This window comes from Berghia stephanieae, chromosome 13 (genome assembly GCF_034508935.2).
Source record: "Berghia stephanieae isolate SIO BIC M18660-M18661 chromosome 13, UCSD_Bste_1.3, whole genome shotgun sequence".
NCBI lineage: Eukaryota > Metazoa > Mollusca > Gastropoda > Nudibranchia > Aeolidiidae > Berghia > Berghia stephanieae.
In genome coordinates, this window is record NC_088372.1 from 11,729,433 (window position 1) to 11,743,869 (window position 14,437).

The 14,437-nt window shown below is 37.4% G+C and overlaps 1 protein-coding gene across 1 annotated transcript in view; it reads right to left on the reverse strand.

Moving 5' to 3' along the window:
- Nucleotides 1-300: 300 nt before the first annotated feature.
- The window catches only part of LOC144959200 (uncharacterized), a 42,287-nt gene continuing 28,150 nt past the window's right edge, over nucleotides 301-14,437 (reverse strand). Inside the window, exons 2-6 of the mRNA XM_078891743.1 lie at nucleotides 11,233-11,482; nucleotides 8,873-9,118; nucleotides 8,285-8,431; nucleotides 3,044-6,388; nucleotides 301-1,205 (exon numbers count right to left, since the gene is read on the reverse strand). Coding sequence (XP_078747869.1) covers nucleotides 301-1,205; nucleotides 3,044-6,388; nucleotides 8,285-8,431; nucleotides 8,873-9,107 — 4,632 coding nt within the window. The 5' untranslated portion in view covers nucleotides 9,108-9,118; nucleotides 11,233-11,482. The remainder of the gene's footprint in view (nucleotides 1,206-3,043; nucleotides 6,389-8,284; nucleotides 8,432-8,872; nucleotides 9,119-11,232; nucleotides 11,483-14,437) is intronic.

Sequence of the window (14,437 nt, forward strand, 5' to 3'; positions counted from 1 at the left end):
CCTTCCCTTACCTCAATGACCAGATTTATATTTTTATAGAGATAATGGAATCAATATATAACAATAACTCTCATAGTAAGTTTCCATGCCTTGAAACAACCAAGAATCTATGTACGGTTTTAAAATCTATTGTATTATTATTATTATTATTATTATTATTATTATTATTATTATTATTATTATTATTATTATTATTATTATTATTATTATTAATAATAATAATAATAATAATAATAATAATAATAATAATAATAATAATAATAATAATAATAATAATAAAAGTCTTCAATGAGGCATCTCTCATGCTGAGACAACCTCCGTCAGAGTTTTAGAGACCAGATCCTCCATATCTTGGCCTAGTCGATCTTCATTGGGAGATGAAGACGAAGACGAGGATGATGATAATGATGAAGCTGAAGAAGAAGAAGATGATGACGATGTCTGTAATGGCAAGATTGAAGAAGAGGAGGATGAAGATGATGAAGTACAAGACAATGGCACAACTAATGTTGAAGGTACAGCTGATGATGATGATGATGATGAGGAGGAGGAGGAGGAGGTGGTGCTGGTGGAAGATGTCAAATCCATTTTGTTATCCCCATTACAATCTTCTAGGTAAGGGGGACTACTGCCATTGTGTCCGTTCAAGACCATAAACGGCGCCAACTTGTTCTCTGACAATGTGACTTGAACACCAGACTTCACCATTCCATCTTCCTCTTGAACACAACCATTCAAACTGAGCACATTGTCTTCCTTTGGTTCACGATCCTCATCTTCCAACTCAGCCAAAGCACCTAAGTTTGATTTACCAGGGCTATTGTCACCCTTAGTTGCATTGCTATCCCAATCATTGGTAATCATCCGATTGACGTCATCATCTCTCTCCCCGTCATGTTTACTCGCAGGAATGGACAGAATTAGAGAACCACTTGAATCACCATTTCCACTGCTTTGTTGATTCGTTTGGGCATTATCATTATCAACGCTATCTGAATGTTGACTATTGTTACCAGTATCGTCGTCGAGGGATGTTTTTTGAGCTGTCTGAGATTTCTGGGACTGTGTGTCCAGGTCTGTTGAGTCGTCATGAGATTGGTGACTGCTACTCAGACTTGTGGTTGTACAGTCAATGCTGGATGATGGTAGTTGTGTATTTTCTTCTCCTTGGCTTTTCGTCTGGCAGTCAGCGGTGGGTTGTACATCTGTAGATAGGGACAATAGTATCGGTGAAAGTGATGGGGAAGAATCAAATAATGGATCAAAGTTAGAAAATTGGTTGTTTTTTTTTGGGGGGTTTTTTAATTGAGCTTTTATACAGCGCAATATCCACTAAACGTGCTAAAAGCACTTTACAAGGGGTACCTGTCCAACAGCAACATTTAACATTTAGGAGAAGACATGATGCCTGTAAGGTGATCTTATAATTTTTTCGGACAGAGACAACGCTGTTAACGGCCAGGTACTCGTTTTACACCTGAGTGCAGTGAGAGAATATGAGTAAAGAGCCTTTTCCAAGGACTCAACTATGCACCGAGCGAGTGAGGCTCAAACCCAGGACCTTCCGATCCGAAAGCGAGTGTCATACTACAAGACCACATAGCCGCACTACATATTACAGAGGGAATCAATTGTCTAAAAAAAAAAAACAAAGTTGTCGGTTCAGGAGGACAAAAATTACTGACCTTTTATACAAACACACTTGTGGAATTCAAACTGAAACATTGAACTCCAGTAAAAAGATATTACGTACTTACTTTTATCCGTTTGTCAAGTGATTGGGAAATATATGGATTTTAAAAAAAAAAACACACTGGATTCCATAACCATACGGAAAATCCGCAACCTTGAAAAATAAAAATTACTGTGATTTTTGCTTTCCCCAACCAATTTTAAATTACTGGACCAGCTTTGACCGTTGATGGCTCAAAAAATATTTGTCTTGGTTAACGTAATCTCCATTTATAGTATAATAAATGACTGCCTGTACATAGTTTTTTGGGTTTTGTTTCTTTTATATTGCGACTTGTCCCTTGTCAAAATACAAAATGTTTTCAAGCTAAATCTAGGGATTGCCAGATCTATTATTTTCAAAAATTGTACAAAAACAATACATAAAACACTTGAATGGAATGAACAAAACTATTGCATATGTAACAGTGATGATACTCACAAAAAGTCAAAAAGGAGGAAAAGTCTCGGAAAAACGGAAAACTCACCTAGAACATTCTTGCACCACAGGAAAGTAGGCAGGATGCTTCGATACTTAGCTTACCACATCGAACGAATAAACATGGTCGATGAACACTTCCGCAGTGGCGCAGTGGCGATGAAGCCCCGCAGCTGGATCGTTAAATTTTAAAACGCCCGGAGTCCAGTAAAAGGAGGAAATTTTTTATATATATATTTTTTTTTTAAAAAAAGGAGGTATTTTTTAAAGATTTATTATATAAAAAAAAAAGTAAAAGGAGGAAATGAAGGAAATATCAGCGGATCGAGGATCTGAAGAGGAAAACCGAGGAAAGGAAAGAAAACCGCGGATTTCCGCGGATCCGCGGAAAAGTATCATCACTGATGTAAAAGGTATCTTTATCCTCCAAAAATATTTGTTTGTTTTACGAAGCATGCAACTCATTTAGGTCATTTCAGCATCAGTCAAAATACAGAAATGAGACCGTGAAAAAGATCTGGATTTATTAAAAGCACACAGAAAGATCCCACCCAGGCGCATACTATTCCTGGAAAAGGCTCTTTACTTACTTTCTTTCACTGTACTCAAGTGTAAAATGAGTACCTGGTCAATAACAGCTTTTGTCTCTGTAAGAAAAAATTTGTAATCTCGCCTTATATGTTAAATGTTGCTGTTGACTGGGGACCCCTTCTAAAGCGCTTTGAGCATGTTTAGTGGATATTGCACAATATAAAAAATGCAATAGTGCTTTTGTCAATGACAGTAGTTGTGAAGATAAAAAGAGGGATATTTGACAATGATGATGATGATCATGATGGTGGTGGTGGTGATGACAAAGAAATAGATTCTTACCATTTGAATTCCTAACATCATTAGGCATCAGCACACTTGTAATAAGGTTGGCGTTTTCAAAGGGGAAATCTGTATACGATGGAGGTGGTGTCGGCACTATAGACACCGATGGTATATCCTTGACTACGGCTTCCCCATTGCTGTTGTTGGTGGTGGTGGTGGTGCAGGCATTTCGTCTCTCCATATGCGAGGATATTCCAGGGCAATGGGTAGCTAGCTCATCTCGAGTGATGGTTGTCATGGTGGCGTAGGTGGTAGAAGCCGTAGCAGGGCTTGAATTAAGGGTGAGAACATTGCTGCAGCTATTGCTGTTTTTGTCTGGCGGATCTAATAATGGTGCAATCGATTGTGAAGTTGCTGCGGCGGATACTGTTGATGGCAGTGGCATTGATAAAGTTCTTTCAGTGTCGGTGGTGGTGGTAGTGGCGGTGACACTATTTGTGTTCAATTTTGTTAAGGAGCAATCCATCTCGCCAAGATTAGGGGCTGTGGCAATAGCGGAGGCAGTGGTATTGGTTTTGGCAGATGATGACTCATGATGATGATGATTGCTAGGGTTGTTGTTGGCAGTAATAAGGTCATAGCTCGAGAGACAGTCTGTGAGAGAGGGTGGATAGGAGGGTATATTTAGTTGACTGCCACTACCGTCACCAACATGATCTTCTTCTGAGGCTTTCAAAGGTTCGAACTCTGGGACTGATGAGGAAGAAGTTGATGTCCCAATAGCTCTAGCATTAGAATTGCTGTTGCCATCACATTTCCCTCCGCCTATTCCTGAGGTGGATGATGAGACGAGGTGAGGGTGAAACTGACTGCTGAGGTAAGAGTCCGAAGGTTCAGAGAAATCCATGGAGAGGCCAGTCATAGCAGTGTTTGAGAGCAGGGATGGAAACAAATGGGGTTGCGTTTCATTTTGATTGGTTTGAGCCATGTTCAACAATGGCTGCTGATGAAGAGGATGTTGGAGATGCTGGTGATGATGGAGGTGGTGGTGGTGGTGGTTGTTGACGGTTATGGTGTCATCTGATACAATGTCCATTGTCTGACCGATAGTAGACTTGTTGCTCTTGTCGTCAAATGCTTTCATGCAGGATGATACGTTTTCACCTAACGATCCAGAATCACAAGACGACGATGATATCCTTGCAACTTTGTGAGGGGGAGATGAAGAGGATGAGACAATTTCAGAATCTGGTTTGGAGCCGGTGTCTACAATAGAGCCGTTGATTTCATCATGGTGATGGAAGGAGTTATTGGCTTGTTGATGATGATGTGACGTACTGTCTTGGGATGGTAACGATAGAGAGGGAAGAGTTGGCACAGCACCAACATCTGCAATATTGCATGAGGATGGAGACGATGAAGTTGATGACGATGACAATATGGATCTGTTAGTTCCTCCCATTGCACCAAAGCCTTGCAAACTCGACGGTATCTCCAGCATATGGTGTCGCATCATGAACTGGTTGCTGGTATTAAGATGAACACTTCCATTAAGAAGAGATATCTGAGGCCTGACTGTGGATGGAATGCCACTATTACTTCCACCACCACAAGCCATGCTGCTGATGTTATTGTAGTCACTGCAATTTTCCATAACAGAAGTAGTGGCGATAGCATTTCCAGTGGCTGTATTAGGATTTGCACTGTCAATACTAGAGTTAAACATTACCATGGCACCATTAGCATTGTTGTTGTTACCATGAAAATTAAGAGACGAGATGGAACCGTTGGTTTTAGTAGTGTTTGAAAGTAAAGAAAATGAATTGTTCAGACCGTTATTGTTTAGATTTAAATTGGCCGTTGTTGTTGAGGAGTCAACAATAGTTGTAACATCAGGAAATGAGCTACTGTCATCGTTGTCAAAATAGAGAGAGTTGGAGTTATCAGCGTGGTAGGATGAAACATCTTCATCTCCACCATCGTTAAACAACATCATATGGTGATGGGGATGTTGTTGCTGTTGGTGATGGTGGTGGAGGTGTTGTTGCTGCTGCTGTTGCTGTTGAAGTGTAACTTGATGGTGTTGTTGCTGAGGAGTTGGTGGTGGCAAAGTTTGAAACAAGGACAGGCCCGGTGAAGCAGCTGCAGCTGCCATTGAATGAAGATGCACGTTGGGCTGAATAACGACACCATTGTTGAACTGATTCAAAACTTGCTGTTGTTGTTCCTGTTGACATTGCTGTTGTCGTTGCTGTTGCGTAACCATAGAGAATTTAACATCATGCATCATCACATTGCACATGTCCGTATTCTGGCAATCACGGCAACTTCCCTTTTCATTACTGTTAAACATGAACAGATCTATAGCTTCCTCTTTCTTCGTCTTCAGATTGCTTTTGAGAGATTTCAGACCTCCATCATTTTTAACAACCACTATTCCACTGCCACTCCCACCAGCTTGATCACTTGTACAGCTGCTTTCACTACTACCACCACCACTACCATCAACGACTGATACCAATGATTCTTCTATTTGCTTATCACCACTCCCCTCTCCTTTCAAAGTGTCCTCTAGTTTGAAATCTCTATCATTAGCATTAACATTAGATAAAACCTCAACTCCAGTTTGTTTTATCCCAACACTGTCTCCCCCACTCCCAAAACTCACACGACCACTAATATTCATCATTTCCTCTTCCTCTTCACAACCACCACCATCACTCCCATCTCCAACCACATCCACGATATTATTCGACTCCAACGATGAACACGATGAATTCATAATCGATGGTGATGATGATGCCGATGACATAGAACTAGGACCTCCCAGCAATCCCCCTACCATCTCTTGACTCTCCATGTCTTTCCTCTCCAATTCTAACCTCATCAAAGTATGAATAAAATGAGTTCTTACACGGATTGGATTAAATTCTATTCGGCCGGATGGGTTTGCACATCCGTCTTTCGTACACCCACAAGGAAAAGATAACCTATCAACCTGGCACTGAATTCCTGACAAACTACAAGTACATGTCTCGGGGTCACAAAATATTTTACAATCACAGCCACAGACGTTCCGAGAAACGCGGATATCTCGACACTCGTCTTTTTCTTCATTGTCTATTTTTTTCACCCCCGATGTTCTAAGCATGACTCTCCGTTGCCTGATGGGTAATGGTTGTAGGAAGAAATAGTCGTCGTATTCGCTGTCACTCTCACTGCCTGATGAGATGTCATCGTTGCTTTCATTCATACTGGAGGATGCATTGCCGAGAAGCGGTGATGGGTATAATTTTCCTTGCCTCCTCTGCTCAGCCAGAAGAGCTCGGTGGATACGCTTTTGTTCCTTGGTGTAATCGGAGATGGAGAAGTCACGATGATAAGTATGCTTTTCTGTCATACCTGAAAAGGAAAGATAAAGAAATAAAAACTGCTTTCAGTCATTAAGCGCTAAGAGCCTTGTTGTTGAGGATACTGTGCGCTCTATTATTATTATTATTATTTTTATTATTATTATTATTATTGTTATTATTATTATCATTATTATTATTATTATTTTTATTATTATTATCATTATTATTATTATTATTATTATTATTATTATTATTATTATTATTATTATTATTACTATTATTGTTATTATTATTATTATTATTATTATTATTATTATTATTATTATTATTATTATTATTATTATTATTATTATTATTATTATTATTATTAATGTTATTATTATTATTAATGTTATTATTATTATTATTATTATTATTATTATTATTATTATTATTATATTATTATTATTATTATTGATGTTATTATTATTATTATTATTATTATTATTATTATTATTATCAAATCCTAAAGCGCTATTATAATACATTGTCAATGATCTTGCTTTTACCACTGATCTACCTTCAGAACCATTCAAATTCATCCAAAAGGCTAAAATGGAAAAGACTTTGAAATGTAAGAAACCAAATTGAAAATTAAGCATACATATATACCTGTTATCAGCAATATTAACAATTTACAAAGTTACAGAGATTTTGAAAAAAAAGTCAATGCTTACAATATTGGTGGTTCTAGTAGTGGCAGTGATGTTTTGGTGGTGATGATTGTAGTAGTAGTGGTCGTGATGAAGGTGTGGTGGTGGTGGTTGTAATGTGTGTGTATGTGTGTGTGTGTGTGTTTGAGAGAGAGAGAGAGAGAGAGAGAGAGAGAGAGAGAGAGAGAGACAGAGAGAGAGAGAGACAGAGAGAGAGAGAGACAGAGAGAGAGAAAGAGAGAGTGGTAGTGATAGTGGTGGTGGTTGTAGTAGTGATAGGGTGGTGACGGTTGTAGCTGTAGCGGTAATGATGATGTGGTGGTGACGGTTGTAGCTGTAGCGGTAATGATGATGTGGTGGTTGCAGTTGTAGTAATGATGATGTGGTGGTGGTGGTTGTAGTAGTAGTGGTAGTGATGATATGATGTGGTGGTGGTGGATGTAGTAGTAGTGATAATGATAATGATGTGGTGGTGGTGGTTGAAGTAGTAGTGGCAGTGATGTTTTGGTGGTGATGATTGTAGTAGTAGTGGTCGTGATGAAGGTGTGGTGGTGGTGGTTGTAATGTGTGTGTATGTGTGTGTGTGGTGGTTGTAGTAGTAGTGATAGTGATGATGATGTGGTGGTGACGGTTGTAGCTGTAGCGGTAATGATGATGTGGTGGTTGCAGTTGTAGTGATGATGATGTGGTGGTAGTTGTAGTGGTAGTGATGGTTGTAGTAATAGTGGTGATGATGATGTGGTGGTGATGGTGGTTGTAGTAGTAGTGATAGTGATGATGATGTGGTGGTGACGGTGTAGCTGTAGTGGTAATGATGATGTGGTGGTAGTTGTAGTGGTAGTGATAGTTGTAGTAATAGTGATGATGATGATGATGTGGTGGTGATGGTGGTTGTGGTTGTAGTAGTAGCAGTGGTGATGATGATGATGATGATGTGGTGGTGGTGGTTGTAGTAGTAGTAGTGGTAATGAAGATGATGTGATGGTGGTGGTTGTATAGTGACTGGACCAAGCGGGGGTATCCTTGGAATTTAAACCTCACCGGAATTCGACGGAAGTTGCACATATCACAGAATTTTTTTGCTCCAGACCGGATTTTTTTTCCAGTGAAACTGGAAAGCTTGGGTTATTCCAGTACTTCCCTCAGAATAGACCCAAAAGACAAACAATATCCCCTTTGAGGATGAATAAAGTAAATCTTTTTTTTTCTTTTTTTTTTTTTTAAATGTTGGACAGAAGAATGGTCAAGGCTACCTAAAGTGGATCCTCCTTCACTGGGGACACATGTGAATCCTTGTCGTCTTGGGAAGTAAAACACTCTAACCCCTTTGAAATTGACCTTTTTCTTGAGACGTTTGACTGGAGGCTCATGGGATTGCTGCCTCTGCTGCTGTTTGGTTACTGAGAATTAGAAAAAGACAGTGAAAATTAATCTATTGAAAAATTTCAAGACGTTTTCATTGCTTCGTTTATCATCTATTTTCCTTTCTTTTCTTTTTTTCCTATTTTTTTTTATTTTAATTCCTTTTTTTCTTTTGCTTTTCTATCAAATTCAGTTTCATTGACGTTCCTTTGAAAGCAGACTAACTAACCAAGGCAACCTTGGAAAAGACCCTTTACTCACATTCTCTCACTGTACTCAAGTGTAAAATGAGTACCTGGCCGTCAACAGCGTTGTGTCTGTCCCCAAAAAATTGTAATATCGCCTAACAGGCCTCATGTCCCATCCTACATGTGTTGCTGTTGGCCAAGGACCCCTTGTAATTGTAAAGCGCTTTGAGCATGTTCAGTGGATATTGTGCTATATAAAAGCTCATTTAAATTTAAATAAAAAATACTCACCACCATTGACAGCCAAAGCATCAGTACTCCCTGCACTACAGTTGCTACTGCTGCTATCATCGCTTTCAGCTTGCTGCTCTCCACCAATTTCCCCTTGGCCTCCATTCCTGGTTGGGGTCAAGGTTACCGATGCTGTGGATGTTGTCGTTGCAGTTGCTGTTGCTAATGCTGTAGTTGTTGATGAACATTCCGCGTCTCCACAGTCCTCTGTCTCTTCAAATTTTCGCTTCAACATTTTGAATGTTTCTGTTGAAAAAAAAAAAAAAAAAAAAGTGGAAAATTTTAATGACCATCATTGTAAAATAGCCTAGTAAAATAGAGTCGATTAATTACTATTAATGAGTATGTGTAGGATTGATGAAAAGTAATAATAGGTATCCCAATCTGGTCCATTTCTGTGTAACGGGCCTGAAAATCTCTAATTGAAGCCATTTATATTTATATTTAAGTTACAGGGATAAAAATGATATAACTGAAAAGTTTATCTATTCTCCTTCTAAAATATGTCAGATTTGATGATTTTCCTCGCAAAAATAGTTTATTAGACCCTTGTAAAGAGCATGACATAATGCGTTTTTTTATCGCGGAAATAACCGAAATTTTATGGGTAACCATTTTTTAACCGTCGGCGGTCCTAGAACATTTGTTGGATCTTGTTACTAATAAACCAATTTTCGATCAAACCACAAACACAGACAAAAATAAAGAAATTTACTTTAATTAAAAACCCATGTTAGAAATGAAAACATTAGTTTTACAATTTTTCACAGCTGGGTCAGCGGGTGGTTGGATGGGAGCATCACCCTTGAATCATATACCTATGATGTTCGCATGGGTGTAAGATCCGATAGTGATGTCGTTTCTTCTTCTCTTTACTAGCCTATCCTGCTTCTTTGGTTTGTGATTGTATTTTTGAAAGGGGATATTTTTTTTCTGTAAATCTTCTGCCTGTTTGTTCTTGGTTATTTATAATTTAGCTTATGATATCTTTAGGTTATGATTTTGATTTACATTTGTACTATTTTTGTTAGATTGCTTGTTTTTTTTGTTTCAGCGGTCTCTCATATAACCTCAATTGTGTTGGAAGAGACCTAAAGTAACAAACAAACAGCTGGGTCATTATTGTTTCTCTATTATTATAAACCATACGATAAATCCACTGGTAACACAATTAACATGAAAAGAAAAAAACTGTCGAAGATACAGATATGGCTCCAAATACAGACAGGTGTCAACAAATCTTTCATATGAAGGTATTGGTGAAAAAGAAGAAGAAAAAAAACAAAAGAATGAGAGAGAGAGAGAGAGAGAGAGAGAGAGAGAGAGAGAGAGAGAGTGAGAGAGAGAGAGAGAGAGAGAGAGAGAAAGAGGAGAGAGGGAAATATAGAGAGGAGAGAGGGAAAGATAGAGGAGAGAGGGAGAGAACCCCTCCCCCCTCCAAAAAAAAAAACATACTGATATGAATACACAAACTTTTAACCATTCATTCAATATTCATACGGACAAATTATGACAGCTGCAGAATCATGACTGTGTCAACTTTTGTCCACTCAGGCATGTGCAGCTTCGACACCTGTTTCTTTTTAATGTACTGTGAGTTGAAGGTATCATTTGCATTCATTACATTACATTACACAAAACAACCATCCTATATCAATTGATGACTGAGTGTTGGTAGCTCTCATTGTTACACTGTTTATTTGGTCTTCGATAAAGCGGGGCCCCCATAGAGCCAGAGTTTATCCCGGTTTCTATAGCATGAAACAGACAATAGCAATTGCTTCCTATCCTTTGGATAGGACTCTATTCTATTGCAAAGTACTTTCCACCAAATCTAACAGACTCATCTACTCATTCACTGCTGCTGGACAGGGGGGTGTCAGAAAAAATCTCGACTGCACCAGGGATCAAGTTTGATCCCTTTGCATGTGAAGCAAGTGCTCTACCAACTGAGCTATTGGGACCCCCTCTCTGACTCCCTGCCATAGTTTAATTTTTTTGGAAAGGTCTCATTCGTATAACACAAAATTTCAAAAGCTTAGGCAGAACCTGAAAATAATTAAGAAACAATGCAAACATACCACTTAAACCTACCAAACAAAAATTGTTAGAAAGAATATGAAATTATAGGATGCATAGAGAATGTCAAGAAACCTTATGAGAGACAAGATAAAATCAATGCTTTTACATAAAAATCAAAATTTGATTCTCGTGTTTAAAAAAAAAAAATGTACAATTACAATCTGAGAGAAAAAGAAAACAATCTTACAAAGATTTTTTTTTAAAACCCTACAAATATACTGTTATGGCATACAGTTGGCTGCCCAGTTAAACAAATGCAACATCTTTCTATCTCTTACCTGATATATATAAAAATAATGCAAAATCTTTCCGATTGGATGAGACGCCCTTAGGTTGGCACGACTACCACTTCTGGATGCCTTTTTGTATGAGTTTCTGGAAGTTTCTTTTCCTAGGCCTGGCTTTACGTTGGAGAGGAGTCCGAGCCTCTCCTAGGACAGCTGCTGGTTGCTTGGTTGAATACATTGTTCTCTACACTGCGATTGGTTGACATGTTATAGGATCAATCCTGGTACTATCGGCCGATACCTGAAGTGAATAATAAGAAAATTTTGGTGATTTGAAGAAAAGAAAAAGAAAAAAAAAGATTATTAAATACATCCTCACAGCGGCCAATATTTTTCAAAGAGATAAAACGGGAAACCAAAGCAAATGCTACCTTCATGACCCAAAATAACAGTATAGATGGACTACTATAAAATGTCATCTAAATTAAGACTGCTAAACATTAAAGATTATATGCGGCTATGTGGTCTAGTGGTATGACAACTCACTTTCAGATCGGAAAGTCCTGGGTTCGAGTCTTGCTCAGCACATAGTTGAGTCCTTGGAGAATGCTCTATACTCACATTCTCTCACCGTACTAAGGTGTAAAATGAGTACCTGGTCGTTAACAACATTGTCTGTCCGAAAAAAATTGTAATATTGCCTAACAGACGCCAAGTGCCGAAATAAATGTTAAATGTTGCTGTTGACTAGGGACCCCTTGTAAAGTGCTTCGAGCATGTTGAGTGGATATTGCACTAAATAAAAGCTCAAGTTTTAAATTTCTTTTTTTTTTAAACATTAAATACTCTCGATTTGTCTGTTCCTTTGTTAATTCGCTGGTTAAAAAAATCATAATTCTGGGACATGCGAGGGGTATTCCCATTTTTAAAAAAAATAGACCAATTCATTTTTGTCCCTTTTCCTACAGATTGATAAATGGGGACAGTCCTGATTTTATCAGGTTTTCCGTTTTGTCAACAAAACATGATGAATAAAACACTGAATGAGAATCAGAGATGAGTGGAAGGTGTTGTTAAGTTAATTCTTTACCACCTAAAACCTGACAACGTGAAAGTCTACCGGTCTTCAAACGGCATATAAAAACCGATCATTTTCATTCTGCTTATCGTGATTCTATGTGAATTTCAAACAAGATGTGTGTGACTGTTGTAGTAATTTTGTAGTCAAATGAATGAACATGTGTGATACTAAAAAATAACTATTGTAAACCACCTCTGAGCACTATTTGTGGATATTGGGCTATATCAAATAATAATAATCATAATAATAATAATAATAATAATAATAATAATAATAATAATAATAATAATAATAATAATAATAATAATAATAATAACAATAACAATAAAAGGTTAATGTGTTAAGGCGATTTATTTAAATATTTGAGCCAGATATAATTTCTTGTTAAATCACACAAAAAAAAAATTATTTTTAAATGTCACAATATAGATAACAATAATATAATGTATTAACAATATAAAATCAGGAATGATAATCATTAATAATACCACCATGACTACGTCCTAACATAAAATTCACCTGTCATGGAAGGGTTTAATTTAACCAAAAATACAAATAAAACAATCCGGCCACCCCTACTGCAGTAAAATAAATAAATTAATTAATTAATTAATTAATATATAAATAAAATCGGTAAGTAAATCAAGCGACTGGTTTCTATGTATAAAAACGTTTCACCAAAGCAGAAAGAAAAATACAAGGTGGAGGGAGAAGAAGACCCCCCCCCCCCTCCCCAATGTCATTTTTCTTTCTGCTTTGTCTGTCACTGTTTCATACAACCTTTTTACGATGTTTATTTTACACCAGTGCCTGCTCCCTGATTTGTCACCAGTTACCATTTCCCGTTTTTTGAAATCGAAAATATTTTCTTTTAAACATCACTTTAACCTGACAAAAAAAATCAAATAAAGCGGCCCATCCATCAAATACACCGTTGTTAATAATAATAATAATAATAATAATAATAATAATAATAATAATAATAATAACAATAATAATAATAACAATAATAATAATACCTTATCAAAAGAAAACGACCAAAAACTAAACTAATACCGAAAAACAAGGAGGCGTCAAATCAGAATTTAACAACCCGACCATCTTTATCTTTCTTTTTGTCATGGGCAAAAAATCAAGTCAAGCAAATTATGTATCAAATAGCGACTCTATTCTAGTAGACTTTAAATTTAAATTATGGTTTGTTGTTTATTTGGGATTGTTTTGTTGTTTTTTTTTTTTTTTTGTTGTTTTTTTTTGTTTGTTTGTTTTTTTTGTTTTGTTTTGTTTTTTTTGGGGGTTTTTTTTTTGTTGGTTTGTTTTGGGGTTTTTTAATACGCGATTTAAAAGAAATTGGCTTCTAGGCACAGACGTCTGCACTGCCGCGCAAGAACATTGCAATCCAAACAAGAGCCACACATAATGAAAACCACCACCACAACGATGTTACACAAAGACTTCCATCGCGTATACCTGTATACATAACATACGGAAATGGCGAGAACTCAGAAAGAAAGAAAGAAAAAAAGAAAGAAAGAAAGAAAGAAAGAAAGAAAGAAACAAAAACAAAAACAAAAAACATTAATTGATCACTTGCACACAAAATGATGAAACCGCTAAAACACCGCAGAAGGTCGTACCGTTACCACATTATACTTTGTAAAGCACACGGAACTGCTGCTGTCAGAGAGAGGATACAACAACGCACAAATAATATCAGTGTATAAAACTGTGACCGCTATAGATATACGATATTATCACACACACACACACACACACACACACACACACACACACACACGCGCGGTATTTCAAATGTACCGGGTGTTTCGAATCACGAAAATCGATCAGCAGTGATGTCGAAATATATTATGATAATATAATACTTTGGGTTACGACAAGGGATTGGGGGAAATCAGAATAGGACACACACACAGACACAGAGAGAGAGAGAGAGAGAGAGAGAGAGAGGGGGGGGAGAAGGAGAGAAAGAGAGACAGACAGAAAGACAAGAGTGAGTGAAAGAGAGACAGAAAGAGAGAGAGGGGGGTTGGGGAGGGGAGAAGAGAAAGAGAGACAGAGAGATAGAGAAGGGGGGGGGGGGGGTGAGATTACATTTATAGTACATATCGCGCTTATCCCAAGTAAAAACCATGCTCCACGAGCTTAAGATTTTTT